General features: G+C 43.9%; 4 protein-coding genes across 5 annotated transcripts in view; 2 read left to right on the top strand and 2 right to left on the bottom strand.

Annotated features, from left to right (window-relative positions):
• Nucleotides 1–239: 239 nt before the first annotated feature.
• SOX30 (SRY-box transcription factor 30) lies at nucleotides 240–6112 on the bottom strand. Its single transcript, XM_015876200.3, has 5 exons — nucleotides 5409–6112; nucleotides 4086–4325; nucleotides 2813–2992; nucleotides 1570–2062; nucleotides 240–682 (listed from the first exon to the last, which is right to left on the bottom strand). Exons 1-5 carry the CDS (start codon nucleotides 6037–6039, stop codon nucleotides 310–312), a joined length of 1917 nt encoding a protein of 638 aa, XP_015731686.2. The 5' UTR covers nucleotides 6040–6112; the 3' UTR covers nucleotides 240–309.
• A 145-nt stretch (nucleotides 6113–6257) lies between these two features.
• On the top strand, nucleotides 6258–10340 carry THG1L (tRNA-histidine guanylyltransferase 1 like). The gene is made up of 6 exons (XM_015876202.3): nucleotides 6258–6445; nucleotides 7451–7627; nucleotides 8048–8217; nucleotides 8613–8701; nucleotides 8989–9096; nucleotides 9576–10340. Exons 1-6 carry the CDS (start codon nucleotides 6267–6269, stop codon nucleotides 9735–9737), a joined length of 885 nt encoding a protein of 294 aa, XP_015731688.2. The 5' UTR covers nucleotides 6258–6266; the 3' UTR covers nucleotides 9738–10340.
• A 274-nt stretch (nucleotides 10341–10614) lies between these two features.
• LSM11 (LSM11, U7 small nuclear RNA associated) lies at nucleotides 10615–18020 on the top strand. The gene is made up of 4 exons (XM_015876201.3): nucleotides 10615–11098; nucleotides 11978–12117; nucleotides 12841–12924; nucleotides 13321–18020. Exons 1-4 carry the CDS (start codon nucleotides 10672–10674, stop codon nucleotides 13723–13725), a joined length of 1056 nt encoding a protein of 351 aa, XP_015731687.1. The 5' UTR covers nucleotides 10615–10671; the 3' UTR covers nucleotides 13726–18020.
• Nucleotides 18021–25339: 7319 nt separating this feature from the next.
• CLINT1 (clathrin interactor 1) overlaps nucleotides 25340–27191 on the bottom strand; it is a 40726-nt gene continuing 38874 nt past the window's right edge. For both annotated transcript variants that reach the window (XR_014935455.1, XM_015876199.2), the window contains exon 12: nucleotides 25340–27092. Coding sequence is in view for 1 of the 2 variants with exons in the window: in XM_015876199.2 (XP_015731685.2) it covers nucleotides 26731–27092 (362 nt within the window). In the remaining variant the exon portion in view is untranslated. The remainder of the gene's footprint in view (nucleotides 27093–27191) is intronic.

The following is a 27191-nucleotide window of genomic DNA, read 5'->3' as shown; positions in this document are numbered from 1 at the left end:
TAAATCTATCTCTCCTCAGGAAAATACACTGTCAAATGTTTTCAGTTCCTGTGTAAACGCTTTCCTAAGCCAGAGTCCAAGCAATGCCCTGATGCACCAGGTGAAACTTCAGAAAGCTTTCAGACATTCCCAGACCTGTATGTGACCTCTCAGAACATAAATTGTTCATCGGAGTCCTGAAACTGACATGCACAGGCTGCTCAGGCTACATGAGTTTCCCAGTGAACACATTCTCTGAAGATGGTAGCGAGGAAAATGTTTATTTCCTCTTCTATAACAATTTCTTGAATTATCAATTGGTTTAAAAAATTACAGCTCTTGCAACACCTTCTTTTCTTCTTCGTCCTCACTGTCAGTCACATTGACTAGCTGGATACTGGAAGGAGAAGGTGGAGTGGCTGGCAAATCATTCTCAAGTGCTCCAGCATCTAGCTGTGATATGGGGCTTATGTAACCCTCCTCACTGTGGCTGCTTTGAGAGGTCACTTCTTCGAGGTGTGTGAAGACACGAGAGTCTTCACGTAGGATTCCCCCTGGGTGTCCCCTGAAAGAGCAATCTCTGTCCAGAGGTGAAAACTTCATCTCCTGCTTTTGGTAGCCATCTCCATAGAAGCCAAGGCATTCAGGCACTGAGCTGGAGAAATTCCCACAGCCAAACGGGGGACGGCTGAATGGGCACGTGCTGCAATGAAAGAGATTGATAGTAGTCCTTCAGAAACAGGGATAGCCTGGACTTCCATCCAACAAAGAGAATCAGAATGTTAGTCTAAGTTAGTTTAGATGAAATAAAGTATGTTAGAACCATGTCTAATTTAAACACTGGTTTCATAAGAAGAGTCATACACAAACTCTGTATCAGCAAGGATTGCATATGCATCCCTTCATAGTAGATACAGACATGACATTAAAAACAATCAAAACCCCATTGTTTTAAATTACTAATTAATGTCATGGATAAAACAGAATAAAGATTACAGTATGTTAATGTACATACTGAGAACAGTATAAGAAAGAAATACTTATAGGATATTACATGTGTTAGACTGTAAATACTTTGATTAGGTGATCTTCTCTGATTAACTACCCAAAGGCTGCAGAGGGTAAACTAGTAATTACTGCTGATGTAATAATTCTGAAGGCATTTCCCACAGGACCAGATTTCAGAAATATTGGACAGCTACAATCACAGTAAGTAGCTGGGAGACACCTCACACACCTGCTTAATGGCATCTGGTCATTTGGAAAATATATTTACCTAATACTTTTCCATAGAGATCAGATGTAGTGCATCTAATTGCACTGAGGTGCACAAAGCAGAAAGGATACTTCTATTTACTGTGGGTTTAGAAGTGCCAGTTACTAAAATCGTACCATAGAGCCTTCAATAACAGCATATATAACAAGCAGCCTCAGGAAAGCAGGTCCCACCACACAGAAGCCATGGGAAGAGCACCCTTCCTTTCTGGCACTGTGTTCTTGTCTCAAGAATTGAACGTGCTACCTGCTTTCTGAGAGTTAAAGCCTTTTAGCACTTAATCTAAATGATATTGAAATGAAGGGTTGCATTACCTTGAAGGGAAATAGTGAGGTCCAGGAACGAAGTAGGGGTGATAAAATGAAAACTGAGGAGGTACTCCATACAGACTGGCTGCTTGCCCAATGGGAGGACTCTCACAGAGATGCGAATGAGGAAGTGGGGTAACCTGGGGAAGAAGTACACCTCTAGGATAAGGAGAAATCCCTGAGTACTCCTTTGGGAATTCGCTATTAGGGACAGAAAATCTGTCACTAGCGTTTGTTGAGGTGCTTGAGCTTCTACTGGAGAGATCAACAACAACTGGTGTTGATCTCTTCAGAAAGCAATAGGATCCAGGAGATACATCACGAGCTTCCCTCTGAGTAGGATCAGCGAAGTGCTGTGATGCAATTATAGGGCGCAGAGGCAGGGTTGGAGTTGGAACTGCCACTGGAGTGGTGCTTGCAGAAGCAGGTCGGAAAAGGTTAATTGGAGTTGGACGTTGAATAGAAGAAGCTGGCAGCCGGGTGGCAGAAGGAGCTTCACCTTTAGGAAAGAAAGCAATTATTTATCAGACACAAGGAGATTTCATAAATAATGACATAGCAAACCACATCTGGAGCCAGAACCATTTCCTCCAAAACACATTATAGCATTGCTTCCCTGCAACTCACAGTCACATGCCAAGTGGCCTGTGTGTGTCTGACATGGTTTTGGAGTCCATACTCTTAACCTTCCTTCAACAAAACAAAACAAGACAAAAAACAAGGGAGCACTGCAGACAATTCTGCCTCCTTGTGTGCAGCATAAGTTGCTGAGCCCTAGAATAGTGGTGCTCTGCTAGCAAAGAGCACTAACATTGGAGTGGAGGTAATAAGCTAATAAACTTCCAGGCTTAATAGATAAGGTTTGAATGCTGAGTGCAGTGAGATCTGATGGGGAAAGATATGGGTGAGGGAGACAGAACAGGGAAATGAAATGATTATAGCTCTTCAGGAGGCAAGTGTTGAGTAACAGACAACCAGAGAGGTCCAGGAGGTACCAGGAACTACAAAGACAATAGGAGCATCTGTGGAGGATGAAGAGGGGGACAAAATTAAAGAGCAGCTAAGTGTGAGGAAGCAGTAGGTAGAGACTAGGAGGCAGAGGTTCAATGCAGAGGAGAACTAAAAGAAGTAGCAGTGTCCAGGCAGACTGAGAAATCATTTGTTAAATATATCTACACTAGTGGATGTATCACTGCTGCTACAATAGGTAAATTCCTGATTTTTAAAACCATTCACTACTGCAACTCACAGACTGGATGTCCAATATTTTTCTGAATATTGTGCATGGCAGCAGGGAATGCAGGCGATGGAAAGGGATAAACAGCAACTGGATTTGTAGTGATGATGTTCTGGGTGGTGCTGGAAAATACAGCAGAGACAGCCAGTGGATATCGCTTCCTCTTGCCTGGTCGTGGCTGATAAACCCAACCTGTCAGAGATGAAAAAAATGTAGATATATTGTTTATAGGATGGTCCTTCTGTTACTCTCTCTCTCTCTCTCTCTTTCTCTCTTTTTAACCTATGGCAGCTCCAATTCTGAAATACCTTAAGAAAAAATAAGAAAAAAAGTCAAAGAGTTCTCAAAATGCTCCAGTGGCAAAACTGCATTTCTGTCAGTGAGGCAGTAAATGGGGTGTTTTATCAGAGACAGAAAGAAAATGGACACATTTGGACATTGTGTTTGCGTTACTGAACTGTAACTGTTAGACAAAGAAATACAGAAGGGTAGGGAGTGACATGGCACGGCTACACAAAGCATGTTCAGGAGAACATGACACTGTATTGTGGGCTTCCCAGTCATGAAGAAAATCGTGACTGTATTAAAAATATGGGTCTTTTCTGATTTCTTCTTCAACCCCTTAAACTTCTTATGTATCTGCAGGCTACAAGAGACAATGGAAAATACGATCCAATAGGAATCCCATATAGATTTTGGCAATAAAAAGTAAGTTTGCCTCTGACATATACCATTAACTAAACACGAGCAGACTTTAAATAAACTGTGAACTTACACTAAGCAGCCCAGGAGAGAGAGAGAGCGTGCACTGCTTTCATGGCCAGTCAAGCCTGGTCTAGCCATTGTGAGTTAGAAGGATTATGGCATCACAAAGGATTGTGACACCTGATAACAGCTTTCAGGAAGAACTTATGCTCTGTTTTGTTAGTATCCTATTAACTGAACTGCAGCGTTGTGGATAAACAGACTTGTTAGTGGATCAACAGACTTGTTAAGGGTTTTGGAGTGATGTTCACAACAACCAGAAGAGCTGTGGTGGTCTGAGAATGTAGGAACACAATTAAGAGGCAGTAAAGGATGCATATAATTTTTGGATGCTTAATAATATGTTTTCACATGCACTGGAAGGCTGATAGAAGGACTGAGTGCTTGAAATTTGTGCCATGTTTTCTAACTCTTCTATGTGTTCTAATGAAATAAATCCTTTTTGTGGTTTTTTGGTTTTTTTCTCCTGTAAATTGTGCACTATTAGAACATTGAGGTAAATCAATAAATACGTGTTTACCAGGAAATTCCTCTCTGTGCCTTTGTTTTATTTTCCGAGCTTCATCGTAATAGGGCTGTTTCTGCTCTTCGGTCAGTTTGCTCCACTCCAACCCCAGCTGAACACTGATTTCTGCATTATTGGCATTGGGGTTGGCTTTAGCCAGGGCAGGTCGGTGAATCCTAGCCCACACCATGAACGCATTCATCGGACGCTTTACATGGCCAGTTTTGTCCTTGCTGAATGGAGTATCTGGCATACCTGTGCAACAAAGTGCAGAAAGATCATCTTCCAGGCAATACATGGAAGCACAGATTACATCAAAAGGCTTTTCAGAATCACTAGAGCTTCAGAATACACAAAATTCACTGCACGTGCAGACAGTAATTCCTAGAAATCTAATTAAGGCTCTACTAACCGAACCACTGTATACAGGAATCGTGCATGGCTTTTGTTGTTTATTCTCTTCTTAAAAATATGAAACACACGTGACTGCTGAGACAGTTTGGATTTCACTCGACTAGACCATTTCCTGTAGCTTGTTTATAAATTGAACTCAGTATGGCATAGACCATATCACTGCAAGTCTGTCATCTCCCACAGAACTATGTATCCAAAAGCCCTAATGATAACACTGGTATAGCACTTTGGTCCCTCTACTGTGCAGTCTCTGGATTCTCTGCTGAGGCTGCTGCTGTGCTGGGGTTCTTAGATGGGTTTTTCCCCTCAGATATGAGCACTCATTTGCTGGAGGAATCTGTTTTACCAACTGACTGTTACATGACACCCAGCTTTACATCTCTGTAAACACAGACTGCATTTGGATTGAACTGGTGACATCATGAACAGCCAGATCCCTCAGCAAAAGGCTTAGAGATGAACCATTGCATATTATCAATAAAGGGAGGTTTCCTTATCTTTAGAACTTCATTTTAAGTCATGCATTTTAAAAGCCTAAAACCTATACATTTTAAAAGCCTTTTTCTTTCCAGAACAAGCAAGCTTCTAACCCAGGTACTACAAAAAGTTTATTGCTTAACATGTCCTGGGAGGTGTATGAATGCTCCACTTTAAAGTCAAGCAGACATCTAAACTGCAACCTGCAATCAAAATTCAGTGTGATTCCAATTATAAAGGGGTTCAGTAGAGGCAGAGAGCAAACAAACTGTACTGATCCCAATAAACCAATAGAGAACTCTGTGCTCCTGTAGCTCACACATCACCCTGAATTAGACACAGTGTATCCAGATGGTTCTCTAATGCTGCCTTTGCTCTCCTCCCTATAACCCGTCGGCTGTGTGTACCTTACCACAACCCTGACTACTTGGCTTCTTAACATAATACCTGAATCGGAGGGCAGTACAGTGAGGGGCACGTTTTTAGTTTCAATTTTTACAGACGGCTCCAGCAGGGATTGCATTTTAAGAGGCACTTGGCTCACAGGTCCCTTAGACACCTGGATCAGCTTTGGCAGCAAAGGGCCTTGCACTTGTATACGGGCACCAGGAGGCAAAGGCCGAAGCACCAGGGGGATCTTCAGGTCTTCAGGGAGGACCCCCAGCCCTTCTTTGGGCTGTGCCATGCCGCCATCACTGCTGATGTGTGTGGGTCCATGCGAGGCCCTTCCTGCAGCACCGTCCTCATCCACATCCACCTTCACTCCTGCACATGGCTCCTTCACGCCGCCCCTGATCTCCACCACCACCACATCTTCCTGCTCTTCTCCGCCGCATTTTTCTCCATCCTCTTTTACACAGATCGCCTTCTCTTTCCCCCCCCATCCAACTGGGGAACACCTGAGCTCCCCTCCTTCTTCCTTGCTGCCATCAGGACAGGCGGTGCAGCCTCCATCCAGCTGCTGGAGCTCTTTAGCTTTAACTCTCTTCTCCTGATCCTCCTCACCGCCTGAGGGACCCTGTGAGCAGACATGGAGCTCAGAACCCCCTCCATAGCCGCCGCCCCCGCCCCGCTCCATGACGCCACTGCCGTTTGCCTCCTGCGGTTGGTCCCCAACGCTCGCAGCGCCCTCGCGCCGCCGTCACCTACGAGAGCAGCTTCAACGCTCCGTTGGGCTCCTCCCACCACCAAACAATGCGGTCGCATGGAGACCAGCAGTCGGGTTCCATAGAGGGAGTCCTCCCAAGCGTCTAGAAAGGCTCAATGCCTCGCCCTCCATGCTGTATTTCCGCCTCCGCTCCGGCCATGCTGTGTTGTTTAAGGGCGGCTGGTGGTGTCTCGGTGGGAGCTGGGGTGGGTTGTGTGCGAGGTCGGGTCTCTATGGCGAAAAGCAAGTTTGAATATGTGAGGGATTTTGAGACGGACGACACTTGTCTGCCCAACTGCTGGATTGTGGTACGGCTGGACGGCCGCAATTTCCACAGGTGAAATGGGTGGGCAGACAGTGGGTGGGGGGCCTGGGATGGGATGGGGTGGGGTGGTATGGTATGCTGTGCTATGGTGTGGGATGGGATGGGATGCGGTGGTATGGGGTGCTATGGTATGGGGTGCTATGGTATGGGGTGCTATGGTATGGGGTGGGATAGTATGGGGTGGGATGGTATGGGGTGGGATGGTGTGGTATGGGTATGGTATAGGATGGTATGGTATGGGGTGGTGTGGTATGGGATGGTGTATGGGTATGGTATGGTGTGGTATGGGGTGGTGTGGTATGGGGTGGTATGTTATGGTATGGGGTGATATGGTACGGTATGGTATGCTACGATATGGGATGGTATGGGTATGGTACGGGGTGGTATGGGTATGGTACGGGGTGGTATGGGTATGGTACGGGGTGGTATGGGTATGGTACGGGGTGGTATGGGTATGGTACGGGGTGGTATGGGTATGGTACGGGGTGGTATGGGTATGGGATGGTGTGGTATGGGATGGTGTGGTATGATATGGGATGGGATGGTGTATGGGTATGGTATGGGGTGGTGTGGTGTGGAATGGGGTGGTATGCTCTGGTATGGTATGGGGTGGTATGGTATGGGGTGATATGGTACGGTATGGTATGCTACAGTATGGGATGGGATGGGGTGGTGTGGTATGGGGTGGTATGCTATGGTATGGTATGGCCTGGTATGGCATGGTATGGTATGGGGTAGTATGGTATGGTGCAGGATGGTATGGTATGGGTATGGTATGGTATGATATGGTATGGTATGGGGTGAGGTCTGATCATGGACCAACATAGGAGGCATTACTTTAGGATCAGCTCTTATGTAAAACCAGGTTTTTGTTACCATTTTTCATACCTGCAAGGAATTCTCTGTTAGTATTGGCTGGATATTGTAAATATTTTAAAAGCTAAACACAATGCAAATGAATCCATTCACTTCTTTGAGTTGCCTTATAATTCTTAATCTACCTTTTCTGCTTTGCAGGTTTGCTGAGCAACATGAGTTCAAAAAGCCCAATGATGACCGTGCTCTTCATCTGATGACCAAGTGCGCCCAGACCGTGATGCAGGAGTTGGAGGATATTGCTATTGCTTATGGACAGAGCGATGAATACAGCTTTGTTTTCAAAAAGAAGAGTAAATGGTTTAAAAGAAGAGCGAGGTAACACCTGATTTGGTATGAAAGTGAACTAATACCTGCCTCTAAACCTGTGCCTCAGCCCTCATCTTCAGGTTTGCCTTTATCTGAACACAGAGGCTACAAGGTGGGCTGTATTTGGAAATACACACTATACCTAATTCTAGTTCTTAATGTGAACTCTGCAAGCGGTGTTTCCATAGCATTCAGTTATGTGGAGCTCTAGGTAGTTCTGGTAAAACAGGGCTTCCTTTAACAAAGTATTTTGCTTTCCAAACTCATGTATTTGATTTATAAAAGATTATGCCATTGCTGAACTGTTGGACCATTACATAAGAAATAATGCTGCCCACCAGAATTATTCCTATTGATACATCGTGGTTATAGGTGCATATAGTCATATTGATGTCTGCCTTTCTTTTCCCTTTGTTTTGTGTTTCCAAGTAAGTTCATGACTCACGTGGTCTCCCAGTTTGCCTCGAGTTACGTTTTCTATTGGAAGGATTACTTTAAGGACCAACAACTTCTGTACCCACCTGGATTTGATGGACGAATTGTGCTGTATCCCAGCAACCAAAACTTAAAGGACTATCTCAGCTGGAGACAAGCAGATTGTAAGCATTACTAGAAAATGGGGTCTTGTGCAGTTGAGTTCTCATCCTCTCTGAATAGAAATGTCTTTATTGCTATTGTGTTTGTATGTGGAACTTGTCAATTTCATTTCTAGGTCTCCATTCACATGCAGCCCTTGTTCAAACTGAGATAAGGTCATACAAAAACTCCTTCTCCCTCTGCTCTTTGTTTTCAGATGTAAAATTAATCTGTCTTCCAGTTATTAACAATTTGCAGTGCATTTAAAAATGAATGTATCTTCTCTGCCAAATGATATTATTTATTCTTAGAAGGTTTTTGTTATGATACTGGGAATTAAGTTGCTGTCTATTTTTTTGAGTATTCAGTCATTTTGGTAAGTACTTTTTTTTCTTCTTTTTTTTTTTTTTTTCCATAGGCCATATCAATAACCTTTATAACACGGTGTTTTGGATGCTTGTACAGCGGAGTGGTTTGACACCAGTGCAAGCACAGGACAGACTCCAGGTAAGAGTGTCTCAAAGTTATGTTCTAGGTACAAAGAAAATCATCTGGTCTGCTAAATTGTGCCTTGCCTTCTCTCTGTTTTTAATATCCCCACTTGGCATTTGAAAACAACTCCTCTGCTGGGGAAAAGCAATTACACCTTGTAGTTTAAAGATGAAAAACCTCTTTGAGTGCCATTATTGCTTCCTATATTTACCCATCTTCTGCAGATTCAGTTTGTTTGTGACCTTATTGGTTTGTTTCTGTCCTTTTCTATAAGAGTAGCAGTTGTTTTCATTTTCTTGTAGGGAACTTTGGCTGGAGATAAGAATGAAATTTTATTTTCTGAGTTCAACATCAACTACAACAACGAGCCTTTGATGTATAGGAAAGGAACTGTCTTAATATGGCAGAAGGTAAAAACTCTATTACCATTTTCTTCATGGTCTTGTTGTTTGTTGGTTGTTTTCTTTATGTTTTGTTGCTGGTTGTTCCATTTAGTTTTCTCTTACTTCATTTTAAGCAAATAGAACAAGTAGAGGCTCTCACCTGGGAATATATTTCACTTGATCCTTATGCATTATTTTTCCTTACTGATTTCGGACATTTTGAGGTTTCCCATTTATTTCAAGTAGTTCTGAGTTAAATATTGTGCTTTAATCAAGCAATCAGTTACATGGAGTTGGAGGTAACTTCCTCAAGCTACATAATGATGTGCAGTTTCACCCATTCACGTGTCAGTTGTAAAACAGAACAGACTTCTAAGTTTCTATGTTCAAATCATATAGTATGCTGTAGAGTTGATGGTCACTTTTACTATAGCTTTTATTCTTGTCCATTTGTGAATCCCCTCTGAAATCTTATACATCAGCTAATGTATCAACTGTATTTTCAGGTGAACGAGGTAATGACCAAGAAAATCAAACTGCCAAAGGAATCAGAGGAAAAGGAAGTCGAAGTGACCCGGACTAGGACTAAAGTTGTTCCCCTGCACTGTGACATTATTGGAGAACAGTTTTGGGAGGAATACCCTGAGATTCTGGCTGAGGACAGCTGATATCTCTGATGAGTGTCACTGGTGGTTCGTTTTGCTCTGTTCTGAGTTGTTGGCAGCTGGGAAAGTATGGATTGTCATGGGCAGGTTGTGAAAGGTCTTCAACATTTACGTTGCTTTTAGCACTGTGAAGTTGCCTGGAAATGAGACACTGCTATGTTGTCTGACATACAAAGATAGATCCACGTGGAAAGCCTTAAGTCGTACTATATCTAAAATGTTAAGAACTCGTCATAAATTGACTGATGCTTGTACATACATACAGGAAGAGTGTATAGAAATGTATTTCTATAGCATGTAAATCACGGGATGTTTTACTGAACTGAACAACAGAAAAACTTGCATATTGAATAGTTAAAAGCAGAAGAAAAAGTCCTTATAGTTTTCTTTCAGTTCAGACACAGATCAGAATAATTAAGTGATGTTTAGTATTAAATTTCAAGGCCCTTGTGACATTAGTGGGAAAACTCTTCAATTTCCTAATGTCTGATCCTTGCAGAGCAGAAATGAAGTACCACACCAGATCCCTGTGACTGATTTAAATGCTTTTATCAACTGTACAGGATTTTTATACTTCTTAATATATTAAAAACCCATTTATTCCTTCCTGTTGTATTTATCCTTTGGACTTTCTCATTGCTGCGACTTTTAGTAATAACGAGTGAAGGCTTCAAATAGTCTGAGAGTAACGAAGCTGTGGGTTTTTTGATGTGTACTTTTAAAATCACAAAGGTGATTTGCTTCAGTCCGATGTACCAACTTCCTGCCTGGTACCTGATTTTGGCACTGCCTATAGAGGAACCGCTCCAGATCTGGCTCTGCACCGTCTTGCTGCTCGCTGCCCGCCCGTGGGCGGCTCTATGCGCTGCCCCTCCCCGCTGTGCTCTGCATACGGAGCTGCAGCGCTCCCTATGGGCGGTCGGTGCCGCATCCCGGCATGGAGGAGGACGAAGGGGCTGCGGGCAGCGCGGAGCAGCGGCCATCCCTTCGGCTGGGGCCCGGAGCCGAGCGCTCCCCCAGCCCCAGCCGGTTGGACGTGAGCTCCAGCCGCTTCGACCCTCTGCTGGCGCTGTACTCCGCCCACACCCCGCTCCCCTTCCCCTCCGCACCCTGCTTTAACAACCTCGCCGAGTACGAGAGCTTCCAGCGCGGCCTGCTCCGCCCTCGCGGTCGCCGTGGTTCCTCCATCCGCCGCGGTGCCTCCGTGGGTCGCAGCGCTCGCCGGGCTCCTCCTGCCGCAGACCCCGAGCGCATCCAGCGGCTCCGCAGCCTCATGGTGAATGCGGGCAGCGAGCAGGATGAGGCGGGCAGAGGCACGGCACGGCGAAGGAGGGCACCGAGAAATGTCCTCACCAGGATGCCTTGTAAGTAATGAGCGATGGGGATGGGATGTGCGGGGCTGCAGGGTTGGTGTGCGATGTAGAGATGGCCCAGCAAACAGCTCACGTCTGCATTGTTTTATATTCATGCATGTCAGATGAGACAGCACTTGGTTCTTTGTGAGGGTCCTCTGGAAAGGAAACACAGGAGTTTGAAGCTGCGCTCTCAAAGAACTAAAAGGATCCTGCGAGTTCTTGGGGTTTGGTTGGAAAATGAAGATGATCAGGGGGCTGGAGCACCTCCCCTATGAGGACAGGCTGAGGGAGTTGGGTTTGTTCAGCCTGGAGAAGAGAAGGTTGCGGGGTGACCTCATTGCAGCCTTTCAATACCTGAAGGGAACTTACTCCCAGGAGGGGAGTAAACTCTTGGAAAGGGCTGATAATAGCAGGACACGGGGAAATGGTTTTAAGTTAAAAGAGGGAAGATTTAGGTTGGATGTTAGGGGGAAGTTCTTTACTAGGAGAGTGGTTAGGCCCTGGAACAGGCTGCCCAGGGAGGTTGTGGATGCCCCGTCCTTGGGGGTGTTCAAGACCAGGTTGGACAGGGCCCTGGGCAACCTGATCTAGTAAAGGTGTATGTTTGGTGGCCCTGCCAGGCAGGGGGATTGGAACTACATGATCCTTGAGGTCCCTTCCAACCCGGGTCATTCTGTGATTCTGTGTGATTCTGTGAAAATACACCGTGTGGTTAAAAGCTCTGATATAGCGAGGGTGTCACCTGTGTTTTAGAGCATGGTTCATTGTCTCTTGGGTTGAAGGAAGGCTCTGCTTGACCTCACATCAAAGCCAGGTTGATAATGATTTCCCCATACACATATTATGAGTGTGTTCTGTTGAAGACCAACGTTGTTCTCTTTGTTTCAGTGCATGAAGGCAGCCCGCTGGGGGAGCTCCACCGCTGTGTCCGAGATGGGGTAAAAATCAACGTCCACATCCGCACCTTCAAGGGGCTCCGCGGGGTCTGCACCGGCTTCTTGGTTGCATTTGACAAGTTCTGGAATATGGTAATTCGCATTTCGAGCCCTTCATTTACAGCTGCGACACTGAAAACTTGATATTTGCAACAGGTTTAAGCAAATGGTGTTTATAGAAGTCTGATGTGATGTTGTGGTCCCTGAATCTTGCATGCTTTGTCACTGAGTGCTGGGTTTCAGCCTCAGTGGTGCGTGGTGTTGGGTTGGTGTGTCTGGCTGACCCCCTGGATAGGTTTTATGTGGGGATGGAGGGATGCTGAGAGTACCCAGGAACCTGAAAGGTTTTATATAAGAACCCAGGAAGGTGGGATATGAGGAATACCAGGAGCTTGTGAAGATCCCTCTGATGTCTTTTGCTGATAAGTTGTTTTTGTGTGTCACTGAAAAAGCCTCCCCCTCTGTTCTACTACGCGTCCCTCTTAGATGATGGTGGCTGTGAAAGGAACCATTACAAATTTGTGAGCCCAGGGCTTTGAAAAGCTTGGAAATAGGTAGGAAAAACCAGAAGGATTTTGCAAGCAGAGCTCAGAAAGATTTTGTAAGTAATGCAGGATGAGCGCTGGGCTTTGCTGGTACTTTTATACCTTGGTAGAACTCAGATGATGCAAAGCCATCTCCAAAGCACATCTTGTTCCTAGGGTAGATTTTCTCTCAATTAGAACATCATTTCATAACGCTGTGAGACAAAGCTGGCCTGGAGTCTCTGTGTCTTCTTTTGATTTTGTACTTTCTGTGTCTTTAATGTTCTTCCAGGCCCTGACAGATGTGGATGAGACGTACAGGAAGCCAGTACTGGGCAAAGCTTTCTATGCAGAACCTCAGCTCTCACTAACCCGGGTAGGTAACCTCTGCCATTCTAATGTCTTGAGTTTCTCATTTCTCACTGTAGTGAGCTGAAGTTAGGTTACAAGTGAGTTAACAGAGCAACGTAGTAGCTTTCTGTTGTACCTGACTGTAGTTAAATGCCTCTGCAAGTCAGTATTGCTCCCCGCATTCCTTGATTACTGTGTAAATATGCTTATGCATTTACAGGAGTCCTATTTACCTTATGTCTCATCTTGATCTTGGCAACAAAGCATGGTGCCATAGTATTTATTTCTGGTAAAGATTCTTCATTCATTGAATATTATGAGAACTGTTTTGGGACCGTGTACTGAAATACCATACAGAAGTGCAGAACAAAAGGCTTTCCTTGTTTTATGAGTGGTCACATACAGAAATGTTCCTTTACAGCTGTTTGACAGACTCAAGCTTCAGGATGCCTCTGTGAAGAAGGGAGCTGACTCAAAGACTGTATCAGGGGAGCTAGCCCTGACAAGTGACTCTCAAACACCTGGATGGAAAGTTGGATCAGGACGAGGGAGAGAAGAAGATGAACGTGAGAAGCAGAAACGCTTGGGCAGAGGTGGAGAAAAGAAGGTGCCAGGAGACAGTTTGCATTCAGCTGTCAGAGGTGAAGCTGATGTGGGCAGCGGGACTGCTCACACAGTGGGTGCCACTGCTGGTGGTACCCGCACGAGGAGCCAGGCACGGAGAAAAAGGAGGCCCAAAGTGGATTATCAACAGGTGTTCACACGTCACATAAACCAGATTTTTATTCGAGGAGAGAACGTCTTGCTTGTCCATTTAGCTCATTGACTTGGCTGAGCCTTCGTCAGTGTATTTATTTGATAGCATGACTTGCTGTGGTAGCCCTCATTACTATTTAGCATTCTTGTGAGTATGGTACTGTGACAGGTTTCCCACTGCCATAACAAGGGAAGGGAAGTAATTCTAATAGGAGTATCCTGAGCTTACTGCCAAAGCAGCTTCCTTCAGTCTCTGCTGGGGGCCACAGGGTGAGGTCAGCAGCACAGTTTTACTCTGTGAGATGAGGGAGACGAGCACAGAGCCCACTGCTTAAAAAGTGAACAGCTAAGTCAGGAAGGTTGGTAGAGAATGTAATGCTCTGTGGGATGGAAAACCTCTCAGTTGAAGACTGTTCTTCTCCTGTTAATGATTGTGAGGATTTAATCTGTTTTCAGTGTCAAAGCTGATGCTTCTATTTGTAGTGCTGTGCTTTCGCCATGCATCACCAGCAAGCAGCTCATAGAGCTGATGGAGGGACCTCCACGTTTGGAGGACCCATCTCTAAATGCTGTGGATGCATATGGAAAACTGTACTTCTCTCTTTCATTTGCTTCCCGTTGCAATAGCAATATCTGCAAAGTTGTGCTTTTCCTTCTCAGATAGAAGTGTTCGTGCTGAGCACTTCATGCTGTATCTAAGCGCCTTTAAGTTCCCTCTGTTGAAACTAGAGGTGCTCTGTCTCCAGCTGTTCTCATGGAGCAGAAATTGTCATGGCTCTTCCCTATCTGTGTAAAAGTTAAACTCGGCTCATGACAGATCAGGCCGGGCTTCTGTGTATATAAACTGCTTCCCGAGAGCTATGTACAAAAGTTTGAGGTAAATAATGCTGTTAAATTACTTAGTCTGTTCTTCTGGATGGCAGAGGATGCTGGATTTCACGCTACTGTTTCAGTTTTCATACCAAATACCTTCTGATCCCAGCAGCTGTGGTGTGAAGATGTGAAACTGCCAGGACAACAGATAAAGCAGCTTTCTAGTGCTTTATAACAGGTCTTGTATTGCGTACAGAGGTCACAAGTCCTCAGGCTGAGCGAGTGTCCTCTTGAATGATGGATTTCTATTACACCAAATGCAGCATATTGCTTGTCGTTAGGGGTATGTCTGGTGCTTGGGTGAAAAGTTATTTAGCAGGAGCTCCTGGACATGCAGAGCAGCTTTACGCCTCTGGGGGAGCCTGAACCTTTTATGTCAGCATTTCAGATGAGGTGGGGTTGGATGATCAGCGCAGCCACTGAGAAGCAAATCAGAGTTCGGACTGGGACAAAAGTACCTCAGATTAAGAAGTATTGTATTGTTCCCACCTCCTGTTGTGCTGTTGTTGGTGTTGATGTGGTTGGCTATTCCCTCACGTGCAGTTTCCTTCTCCTTTCAGCAGTTTCTCTCCCCAGGATGTTCCTTTCTAACTCCAGTTTCAGAACATTGATCTCCTTACCCCTGGTGGCTCTTTCTGAACCTTTCCTGGTTGCCTTTCCTTGTACTTGCCAGCTGAACAGAATCCTCACAAATGATTTGCATATGGAGCTAGAAACAAGGAACTTCTTTCTGCTCCTGACGTCTCAGCAACTTTCATTACAAATTACTGTTTTTCTTCATTTTGTTTTCAGTTGTGTTTCTCTCTCCTCCAGTTTCTAACTAGTTTATTTCAGCTGCATGGGCCGTCTCTGCCTCTTCCATTCATGAATGCCAAAGGCTGCTGGTTTGACACCTCTCCCTTTTCTCTCATAGTTGACCAAAGGGTATTTGTTATATCTCCACTCAGGCCTACGTGTCGATACCCCATTCAATTCTTGTGGATTATCTTTCTAACCTCATATCCATATTTCTCTTTGTCTGCCTATTTCATCCTTTCTTATGCATTAAATAAGATACATCTGCCTTGAGTGTTTGTTCAGCTTTTGTGCCACTGACAGACACTCCATCACTTTCTACAGCAAATCTCAGTGTTTCCTTTCATAAAAGGTTTTTCTTGCAATCTTACAAGTGTTTGTTGTTTCACATCTGGTCATTTCTGTTTCTAGATTCCCTGACAAATTCCGGTGCTCACACTTGCGTTGGTGCCTTGATTTTTATATAGCCGACCTGTTCTTCCACAGTCATCACCTCAGGCCACAAACCTGGTTAAGAACTATACCATGTTATTTTTTTCCCCCTCTACCTCATTATTGAACTGTTCTTCCTCTTTTCTCATTGCTTTCTTATCCCTGAACTTGATTAAATTTCTCTTACACTTCAGCTGTAATGGTTTGTGTGGTGGTTCTTCCTCTGTTTCCTAATTCTTACCCACTTCTCATTATTTCCAAGCTGCTTCTTAAATACAGCCTCTTCCATTCCGATCTCCTGCTCAGCATAGTTCAGTAGGGAATGAAGTCTGGTGGTAACTTTAAGAAGGGCTGATTTGTTGGTGGTTTGTTTTTCTTTTGAATTTTGATATAATTCCGAAATCCTTTTCTGAGTGGGATTTTCATGGCTCCGCAGCACAAATACTTTATATGCTGTTGGGAAGTGAGGGAAGCAGTGAGAACCAGGCTGAACACCGCACTGTTAACCTGTACTTACGGCTACTGTTTTTCCTTAGGAAACTTTTACTCAGGTGCTTCATTTATATCAAACACTTGATAAATGTGGGGGTGGTAACGGAACAGATAAGGCCAGTGTTAGAAAGGAGCTTGTAGGCTTTTAGTCTCTCACCTGATTAGTCTGGCTTGCCCATTGCCTTGCTAATGCTTACTAGAAATGCTATTTAAAAATGAAGGGATGACAGGATGTATGAAATTAAGTGATGCTGACTGATAACAGAGACTGAAGGTCATATTATTGTGGTTAAGGTATTACAAACCAAAAGCCTTTTTTTCTGAAGGATACTATGAAGATGCACAAATGGAAATGCACGAAGCCAGCATAGGAAGAAGAGGGGATAAAAGATCCTTCCCTTGTAGTGCAGGAAGACAATCTTCATACAGAGGTAGTTATTTCAAAGCTGGTTCTCCCAGCATTTCCATGCTTGATGGGAGGTGGGCATAAACAGGCAGGGCTGGCGGGAGGTTTGGTGCTCCTTGTTAGTTTGGTGCTCCTTGTTATCTTTATGGGGGTGCAGAAGGAAGGACTGCAGCAGCGGGGGAATATCAGAGCTGGCTCGTCTCATGTTTACACGTCCTTTCAGATGTCACTGTAAGTGCTCCTGCTCTTAGCTGGGAGAAGTGAAGGCCTGTCAGGGAAGGCAAATGGCTTCTGATGTTCCTGGGTGACTGTTTTATTAGCTGCTACCTTCACAGTGTACACTCGGATGACTTAGCTGAAGGAAATTAGTACACCTGAGACTTTCAGTCAGTCTTGTATTTGTTTAGAGTGAAAAGTAGTTTGATCAGTTTGTGTAAAAACATATCCATCTTTTTTGCCTCTCAAAAGATCCGCGTTCTCTCTCTCAGGCAAGAAATGAAAGCTGCTGCTGCTCCTTTAGCGATTGCTTCTGATTTGTGCTGCTTCAGAGCAGAGTGCAGCTGTGTCATTGTACCTTCTGCCTGACAGATCATCCCGAGATGAGAAAGTGAGAGAAGCGCTCCGTTTCTTTAACACTAAAACGGGCATTATGAGAGGAGCAGTTGTATTGACCTCTTTCCAAACGGTGCATGCATCCAGTACAGCTGCATGGACTGGGACTTGCTAACCAATTAGTCAGTTATAAAGCTTCCCCTGTGGAACACAAAGGGGCAGCACGACCTGCCAGACCCATACGGGGTTGGAAGTCAGATGCTGACAAATTCCAGCCTCTCTACTGCCACTCACTCACTGAATGGCCTTGGCACGTCACTTTCCTGTATGCTCCACTGCTGTCATCCATCTAAGAGCAGTCCTTGCCTGTCTCACCACTATCCAGGGGAGCAGCAAGCGCTACACGAGTGCTAAGTATTGTTATTAAAACTACAACGTGTCAGGGAATGCAGATACATGGATCATCTGCCCTCTTCAGGCACTCGACTGTTAGCCTTGTGTCTCGGTACATGGGAAGTGTGCCAGGCATCAGGTGTAACGATGCACTTCAGTTCTGGAATTACTTGTGTCTTTAAGGTCAGATTGGTGATTTCGATGTCTGTTTCACACTGCACCATCTTTGGGTCAAACTGAGAAATAAGGCTGTAACTTGTTTGTAATTCCTTCTCTGTCTTCCTATTTTGTTTCTTAGGAAGCCGATGCTGCTATGGACGTATTGAATAATACCAAATTTGCAATATTCTGCTTTCCAGATATAAATGTTTATATTTAAAAGTGCATAAGACTACACTGCAATAAATAATATCCATGGAAAAGTTGACTTCAAAGCTTCCTTTCTGTGCTCTGTGTGCTCATGACAGTGGTTAGGACAGGAACGTGGATGTGGGAGCCATAAGTTCCAATTGCAAGTGCTGCTCCAGTCCCATGATCTGAGATGTAGCAGCTGTTCAAAAGTGGACTCACCCCAAGTTAACGTCGCCATCCCTGTCTTCTAGAGATGCAGTTTAAAGCTACGGGTGGCAGAAGGGAGATGCATGTAATGAGAAGGAACAGACAGCAAATTCACAGAGGTCTGCACCCATTGACTTTCATTTGCATTTTACAGTGTAGCTTTATATTGAGAGCGCACCCTTTGTGCTGTGTGTCTGATAACTCTCTGATGTCCTTGCAGTCAGAGTGGATTCTTGCTTGCTCTTTTAGCTTACAGCTCTGGGTAATTGACAAGTGCAAAGGACACGAGTTGTTGTTTGGTGCCATGGAAAACTGGAGCTTTTTACATCGTTCTATTGCTTTTAGCTATTAAAGCCCAAACTCTGTTGCTGTTGCTGTAGGGCGCTGGTGCTGCAGGGTGCTGTTGCTGCCCGCCTCTCCCCACCCGCTGTAGCCGCGAGGTGGCAGCAGGGGAAGGGGAATCCTGAGGCCGCCACGATCCCGGGGGGTGGGAGGATGGGAAGGGGCTGGGATCGCTCTGAGCGCTGAGATTTAGATTGGATTTACAAGAAGGGTGGTGAGGCAGCGGCACAGGATGCACGGAGAGGTGGTGATGCCCCATCCCTGCAGACAGCCAGGGTCAGGCTGGAGGGGCTCTGAGCGCTGATGGAGCTGTGGGTGTCACTGTTCAGTGCAGAGGAGTTGGAACACAATCCTTTAACGATTCTGTGCTGATTTACAGGCTGGAATCCTATATTGCAAAATACAGTGGTCAGAAGGGACCTCTGGAGCTCCCCCAGTCCAGCCCCCTCATCCTATAAGCAGGTTCCTGCAGTGTGGTACTCAGGTAAGCATCCTCATGGGGTTTGAATATCTGTGGGTAAGGAGAGCCCACCACATCTTTGGGCAGTTCACGTGGAAGTGATGTAGTATGGAAAACACTGAAATAATATTCTTTGGGCCTGTGGCTGCTGTCGTGGTGAGATCACACAGAGCTGCAGCAGAGGCTTGAAGAAAGGAACCAGCCCCTGTCTGCCCTGCTGGGGACCAGCTCAAGCTCAAGGAGTTTGTCACATCAGCGTGGCAGTGAAACAGGCAGACATGCTGATCAGGAAAAGGATATGGGGCTCTGAGTGGAAAATCTGATGCTATCGAACTGATGTAGCAGCAGGGAGGATGGCAAACAGGACATCGCGCTGCAATGGGCGGAAAGAGCAGATTAGAGACTCTAAATTCAGCCTAATAGTGCAAATGGGCACAAACCGCAGCCTTCTTCAGCACCCCGTTGCACCCCAGCTTGGTGTTTATGTTGCACTGATGTCTGCATGTTTGCTAAACCACCTCCATCGGGCAGTGACAGCTTTATACCTGTAAGATAGCAGGTAATAATTAGTTTATTTTAGAAGCAGCTGTGTTCTTGTTGTTCCTCCCTAGGCCAGGATGCTCTGAAGCCACCCGCTCTTCAGCTCGCTGTCTTAATTAAAAACACAGACCCTTAAAAAGCAGCTTGTACCATCTCCAACCTCTTGAGATACAGTAAACATCAGCATTAGCGTGAAGCACTTGCTGAGAGCCATCCTCAGCCTCGTGTCTATTTTGCAGTGTAAACTAATAAACAAAGAGCTGCTATATACGATAAGGGCTTTCAGGGAGTGCTGTGGGCTGACAGGGAGATACTGCAAGAGGCTGCAGACCCTGACCTCCTTCCTCAGCTCTTAACACCTCACTGGGCTGTGGTGGGATCGTGGTCATCCAACCAGATGGGTGAGAGACAACAAGGTGAACAGAGGCTGCTGCAGAGACCTGTGAAGGAAGCCAGTTTCCTGCCCTTTAGGAACTTAACCCTTAACATTCCCTCATCCCGGGTTTGTTTGCAAGGCAGAAATGGGGGAAAGATTTTGGTAATTTCAGTATTACCAACAGTTTGTTAAAAGACTAATTGCCAAGTAGCTTATGCATGTGGGACCATTAGTAATTCTGTAGCTATGCAAATTAAAACAGTGATGTATGATTTATAGCTTTAATAATGTTCTGAAGGCTCTTAAATTTTAATCACTTGCAACATCCTTTTTAATATTCAATTACTTTATTAACTAATTAGGTCACTTGCTGAAAAAGCACATAAGGCTGGTGCTATTTTAATATCAGCTGAATATCACAAAATACCTTTGAAATGGCGTAAATGGTTTATTTATTTTAAATAGATCATTCAGATGCTACAATTAATAAATCAATTTCAGAGGAGAAGGGGGAAAAAAAGACAAGGAATTGATAGATGGCAACCCCACAACAGCAGCTTCTGTACTTACTTCCTAAATGTTCTTGGGGATGCTGAACTCAGGCAATGTACCTTCCTAGGTAATTTGCATTCAGCTGAAGGGATAAGGTTTGAGATATGCTCGGTTCATTATAGATGCTTTTTGGTAGGAATTTAGCTTTCTGATTGATAAAAGCTTCACAATGACCTTGAAAAGTAAAAGTATTTAAAAGGACAGCCCTCCATTACGGTTTGCTCTTTTGTCCATCTTGGGAAGATAAAACCATCACATCTTATTGCTGCTAATTCTGGGGTGAAAGGCAGAGCTCCTGCGCTGCTAATCAGTGACCCACCTGCTGTACTCCTAATGGACGACGGGCCCAATCCTCAGGAGAGCCAGAGCTTTGCTGGTTGGATTCACCTCTTTGCTGGAGCAAGGAGTACATTTGGACAAGGTGTTTGGGAAAGAGAACTCTGTCGTCTGTAGGAAAGAAGAAAAACCAACAGAACCAAACCCCGGACTAGACTAGCCTGCCTAGAGATGCTGTTAATCTACAATGAGTTCTCAGTGACCTCCAAAGGAGCATCCATCAGCTGCCAAACTCCCTGCCCACACGCAGTAGGTTGGGCAGTGCAGGTGAGGAGGTGGATGATGGGACGTGGATGCATGAAGAATTATTGCCCTTAAATCTGCTACACAACCTGGGCTAAACCAGCTCAAACTCTGTGGCTGCTGCTGCTTCTCTGTGTGATCCTCCATTGAAAAAAAGGTATCTGAGCAGCCCGGGCTGGATTAGACACCTATGAGTGAAGGATTTGGATGCTTAAAATAATGCTAAATCTACATTTTATGGCAGGAAACACCACAGGAAATGACTAATCCAAAATAAGAAATGCTGCTGCAGGTTGGGACAACACACGATGCTACACATCTTGGAACAAGTACAGATAAAATCCCTTAGAGCTTGGACATTCATACAGTCAAATAGGGTCACTGTTGTTGTTTGCAAGAGTGTCTATTTCACCTACCACAATCCCGTTGTACAACACGGCTCCTGGGCTGTCCTCAGTCCCCCTTACAAAGCCCAGATCTCAAATAGGTGTATTTTTATCACATCCCTGTACCTTCTCCCCAGCCGTTTCTTCACACGCATGGATTTCCTCACATACTGAATCAATTGGGTAGAAGAAAAAAAACACCCACATCCTCCTCTGTGAAACCAAACACTTGCTGGACTTGTATCTCACAGGTCAGCATTGCCTCAGACTCAACCAGGAGAAAGAAGGATGCAAAAGGCAGCAGAAAGCAGCCACAAAGCATTGAGGTTCCAGCCCTCCCCCCTTGCAGCAGGATGCAATGCCACGGAGCCGCCCGTACCATACAGTGACTGTTAACCTCCCCAGCTCGATTCAGCGTGACAGTGACACTTCACAGCACATTGCATCCAATCTCATCTGAAGCTGACAAAGATTGTTTCTGTTTTATATCTATTGGTTTATTAATGGACTACAGCCTCTTAAGCAGATGCATATTCATTAGATAGCCAGCTGTTAGGAGGTTCCCAGATGTCGAAAGTAGCTCTGTCTTGGAATGCATTCTTTTCCTTCCCATGAAACAAAGTAATTGTAGCTCTATTAAAGAACCAGTTAATTACTGAACCAGTACCGTATGGCACACGATTTAAAAAGGAAAAAAAAAATCTGTAAATCTGGGAACAGTGGAAACACTTTTGAAAGGCAGAGCTGAGCTGCACTGTACACACAGAGCACTGAAGACACACAGAGTTGGGTGATGCCACATAAAGAAATCCCAGCTGTAGACATACAGGGATACACTGAGTTTTGCTCCCTGCTTCATTGCCACACTCGGCAGATTTCTTTTCCCTGCTTATCCTTATGTATCTGACTGGTGGACTTAAGAACCACATCAAAAAAGAAAATGAGACAATTCAGCTTTTAAAGGCTGTTGTACCTGATGAAAACCAAACTTCTGTAGCATCCCCGCTAGGTAAAGTCACAACCAGACCAAGCCACATAGACTCAACTACAAATTCCACAGGCCCCTGTTTTGTATCACAATACTTGCTGAGCTCACCATGTTGTCTTTACAACTTGTTTTGCCTTTCTTTCCCTGAAGCTCTATGAGCAGCTTCCATAAGGCACGTCTTAGAAGTGCAGCTATAACAAAAGCCATCCTCTTCCCCAGCAGCTCCCCCACAGAGCCATCTACAATGTTAAGGTCAGCTCCAAATTCAAGTGCTTTGGGGGCAAACATTCACTATGATTGTGTGCTTCTGGCTGCTGTGAATGAGCTGCAGAGCCAGGTGCTCCATCACCACACAGCCCCAGCATCCCAGGAGTAGCACACAGTGCTGCTTTGTCCTTAGGAAGGAGCTGTGCTTCTATTACCAGTACGGGAAGAAGAGGACACTCCTGCTCTCCTGCTGCAGGCAGAGCTCCTGGGTGGAAGAACTAGAAGCAGGTATTTGGTATCAAGTTTCTGATTCTCTCATTCTTTTTTTGCCAGTCAAAGCTGTCAGCCAGTGCCCAGATCAGCACATGGAGCGATTTTTCAGCCTGCTGGCATTTCTGACTGCAAGTTTCCTTAGCAGTCAAATATTTTGCTTAAAACAAACATTTTCAACACGCAGCCCAAACCCTGTGGGTTTGCCTGAAACAGTTTTGACTTTTACTGAGTGGTGGCTTTGAATACCTGGAGGGTGGGGGGAGAAAAAATTACATCTCCAGGAAAAGCTTTAATTGGAACCAAGTGAAGATACTATAAAATGTCACATGCTATGAAAGTGTTTACAGCCGCGCACAGAGGAACACAGAGGCAATTTTGTAGAGTGACTCCTGGAGCAAAGGCCTCGGAGAATAAAAGTGTCTTTAGATATTTGTTACCCTGTTAGAGTTGGCATCACCTTGAGTATACAATGCCTGCCTGCATTATGTAAACACTTCATTGATAAATCCCTCCCCCACCTCCCTTAAGCAGTGTCAGACTGTTCTCAGCTGACAGATACAGCTGCAACAGATGCTGCTGTAAATACCCTTGTTTAGCTGTTTGGAATATAATTCCTTTTGTAGAACACAGTGGTTGCTCCAGTTATCCCTGAACCTGAGCTGCATTTTACTACTCCTTTGCACGCATCAAGGTTTATTTTTTAAGGAAGGATTCAGAAAACAAGAACAGGAAATGGCTCCCCATTCAACAAACAACTTCTAGAAAAGATTTCACTGATTTTGACTACAATTTTCCTATGTTTACCACCTCTGCGCTATGTAGCTTCTAAAATTCACCTCTTAGTACAGAATACGGTCTGTCCCCTCCTCATGTCAGCTCTAAACTCCAGCCGTAGGTTTCAATCTGCTTTTCAGCTTGGTGTGCAAAGGCCATGCAGCTACACTGCCAGCGGTCACAGGACTTTCAAGACTGCCTTCAGTTTGTCCTTCAAACACATGACTTGTAAATGGTCTGGGGGAAGAAGAAAGATGTCAGATATGGCCAATGGCCAGCAGGGCAAAGCTAAACCCATGCTAATATGGCAGCACACCACGTAGCTGCATGCTGCATACATTGAAAAGACAATTTGTTTTCAATTCTTAATATGCTGGTTTTCCTCATACCTGAAATATCGATATTTTATGACACCCATCTTAAACACGCTCAATATTTTTGCTTAACACAATCCATTTAATATTCTGTCTCTACAGATGTAAGCCATATTCTGCTAAGCACAATTACCTATACTCTATGTCCTTTAAGTAAAGGAGAGAATGGGATGAAACTCCATGAAAAAGGCTCTCATCACCGCAGGCAGAAGTTGCAATGGGACGCCCATGACCTACGTTCTAATGAGATCGTACCTCATTTTCTGTTCTGATGTTTATTTTGGTTTATCTACCTGCAGAAACCAGCGACTGATGAAGGAACTTCTCACACTCCATACAGCCTTGTTCACAATTAGAACATCAACCCACAAAAAGAACGATGTCTGGTTTGGGCAGTGAATCAGCTCAGTGCTACAACTGGTCCATAAGGCCACATAGCACTGATTTAAGGTATCTTTGACAAACCCCAAGATCCACTCTGGACTGACCGAGCCTTTTCCACCAGAGTTACTTTAATCCTTAAGAAATGCTTAGTTACAATTCATCACTTGATTAGAAGCTAAATCACCAGTTCCTCAAAGAGATCTGAGCAATGGAAACAACAAAGTCTTTAAACTCAATGGCAACTATTTAACCAGCTAAACTTACCTGAAGAGGACACAGTGTAATGAACAGGTTTACCCAAGTCACCAGAAAGCCTTCTGAAGACAGCATCACCAACAATATATAGGCTTAGTTTTCCTTGCCACCCATCCACCCTCCAGAGCCATCTTTCTTCCCACCACAGTTTTGCATATACTGAACCTGTTTGAATCTTCCCATCTGTCACAGCATGAGGCTTTGAGGACAGTTCTTCCAAAGAAGTTTAAAGGTTTCAGAACAGGAACCGGAGCGCTCTCTCCTACTCAGCCGTTAAAGCCTGCCTTGATTACTTTGATGTAACAACACTTGAAAGCTCCTATTCTTTGAAACTAATTTAAACACATTGAATTGTTGAAAGATTAAAAACCGCAGTCAGCTAATTACACTCACTCTCATCTCTTATTCAGCAAATGAATCACTTTTCATTACCACTTAGCTGAAGTACATGAATTTCTGCCTAATTAGAAATGTTGTAGATGGAGCATTAGCAAGGCTGGAGCGGGTCAGGATATCTTGCCTGCTTCATTTTTAATTCCTAACAGTAGAGCCAGATAGGAAAGGCTTCAGATAAGAAGTCATTAAACAATTTTAAATTATTTATAAAAATTACTTTGCCCAAATTAAAATTATTTTTTTTTCCCAAATGCTCTCATAAATGTCAAATGGAATGAAAAGAAAAGCAGCCCAACATTGATTTTAATGAACATTTTAATGTTATGTATAACAGAACATTATGAATACAATGGAAACAAAGTTTTATCAACTTAATAATAAAAAAGAAATTCAACGTAAGAAAAGGGAGGAAATAAATTTCATACCTATAGTATAGTGCTTATTCTTACCAATATTCCCAGCTTGTGAATATAACAATATCTTTATATTCCACATTCTAGAATCATGATTTATGTGAACTTAGATGCAGAATTACAGAAGGAAAAAAACCACCCTAACCCATAATTCATTCTTTTGTTTTCAGTAAGTCAGTAAAATCTTTGACTGCTACAGGTTTCCTTTATTAATATATATATTTTATTCCTCTATTGGCTTCCACAGTTGCTAATGCCATATTTACACAAAAGAATCACTATATGTGATTTATAGGAAAGCTAAGATCAAATGCTGTTGGATTAGGTAGGGTTATAGATTTACTTAATGGTATAATTCATATAATTCGTTATTTGTTGTAATGATGCAAAAAATTAACATTTTTGCCTTTTGACTGCTGCTGACACTGTAAACCAGTGGCTCCATCGGGATACTGGTAGTATAAATGATGCTAACTTCCACTGTAAAAGAACTGCAGAAAGTGCATTTTCTGGAGTTATATAAAAGGAAACCTTCCAGCAGTCTCAGTCAGATCTTCTCCCAGGCTCGCAATGGATATCAGCTATAACAATAGTGGCACGTAATGCCCCAAAAATCGTGTGATCACCAAATTGCTGAGAGACGGTTTTTACAATAAAAATTTGAGTAATACAGCAGTGCGGCTGGAACATTAGCAAAAGTATATATACATTCCAGGTCCCTTTGAATTAGCCATAATCACATATGTAGGCCATTTTTTTGGACAAAAATATATATTCTTATAAAAAACTGATTATTGTACTTGAGTGACTTCAATTGTGGACTCAGAGTGGTAGTAAAAGGAATGATCCAATTATGACAAAGTGATCAGGGGAAGGGGGGAAAAGAAAGTCAAAGCTCTTCAAGAAAAAGAAAAGTATAAAATTAGATTCAATCATTTTTCCTCAACCCCCATTCCAGTCTTCCATCAAGTCCCATGGTTAAAATTGGTTCTTCTACCTAGGAAAGGCTTTGATGGTCTCAATACAAATCATTTTGCAAAATCATTTAATACATTCCTTAGAAGAACCTTTCATCTCTCCAGAATTTGAACACTAGTTATTTCAACATTTAGAAAATAGCTTTTGGTTCTTTATGTAGATACTTGAACTGATAAAGAAAAAGAAAAAAAGGAAAGATGTATTGATCGGTGTTTTCCATCCCTTCCCAGCTATATTTGTACAGCTAAAAATCCTTCATTCAGCCTGCCCATTTATTTTTATTTATTTTTACAATCTTTATTTGCTAAAATTGGCAAAATTTGCAAAGGCATCTTGCTTGGGTTGTACAGTCCCAGGAGTCATAGAGGTCATAGAGATGTTGGTTATTCCCATTCCTATTGTGCCCGTCAAACCCATTCCTGTAGCTGGCACTCCCATGTTCATGTTCATTCCCATCGTTCCCTGGTTCAACATAGGCATGGGTCCCATGGAGGTCATCCCCATCGTACCTGGCATCACACTGGGCATTCCCATCCCCACAGGAATGGACCCTCCCATCAGTGGGCTTGTCTGGGGTCGAACAGGCATCATGTTAGGTTGAGGATTGAGGTTCACGGCTGCAAAGTTTTGAGTCATGACATTCATAGGTTGTTGCATATCTGCAAAAAGAAGAAAGAATGCAAAAATAATCAGAATCCGTTTGAAGGTGCTTATGTATTTTAAGTAACTTATGTGAAAACAAAGATGTGATGCACTGT

This window comes from Coturnix japonica, chromosome 18 (assembly GCF_054131305.1).
Source record: "Coturnix japonica strain WE chromosome 18, WE-NBRP24, whole genome shotgun sequence".
NCBI classification, from domain to species: Eukaryota; Metazoa; Chordata; class Aves; order Galliformes; family Phasianidae; genus Coturnix; species Coturnix japonica.
Note: the sequence above shows the minus strand (reverse complement) of the source record. Positions and strands in the feature narration are given on the sequence as shown.

Bases quoted from the DNA above. Each gene is read 5' to 3' on its own strand.
- SOX30 (XM_015876200.3), bottom strand. From the start codon at position 6,039: ATGGAGCGGGGCGGGGGCGGCGGCTATGGAGGGGGTTCTGAGCTCCAT. The intron at 4,326-5,408 runs GTATTATGTTAA...TTTGTTGCACAG, and splicing joins TGTACTGCCCTCCGATTCAG to GTATGCCAGATACTCCATTC. The intron at 2,063-2,812 runs GTGAGTTGCAGT...TCTTTCCTAAAG, and splicing joins AAATATTGGACATCCAGTCT to GTGAAGCTCCTTCTGCCACC.
- THG1L (XM_015876202.3), top strand. From the start codon at position 6,267: ATGCTGTGTTGTTTAAGGGCGGCTGGTGGTGTCTCGGTGGGAGCTGGG. The intron at 7,628-8,047 runs GTAACACCTGAT...TGTGTTTCCAAG, and splicing joins TGGTTTAAAAGAAGAGCGAG to TAAGTTCATGACTCACGTGG. The intron at 8,702-8,988 runs GTAAGAGTGTCT...ATTTTCTTGTAG, and splicing joins AAGCACAGGACAGACTCCAG to GGAACTTTGGCTGGAGATAA.
- LSM11 (XM_015876201.3), top strand. From the start codon at position 10,672: ATGGAGGAGGACGAAGGGGCTGCGGGCAGCGCGGAGCAGCGGCCATCC. The intron at 11,099-11,977 runs GTAAGTAATGAG...TCTTTGTTTCAG, and splicing joins TGTCCTCACCAGGATGCCTT to TGCATGAAGGCAGCCCGCTG. The intron at 12,925-13,320 runs GTAGGTAACCTC...GTTCCTTTACAG, and splicing joins CTCAGCTCTCACTAACCCGG to CTGTTTGACAGACTCAAGCT.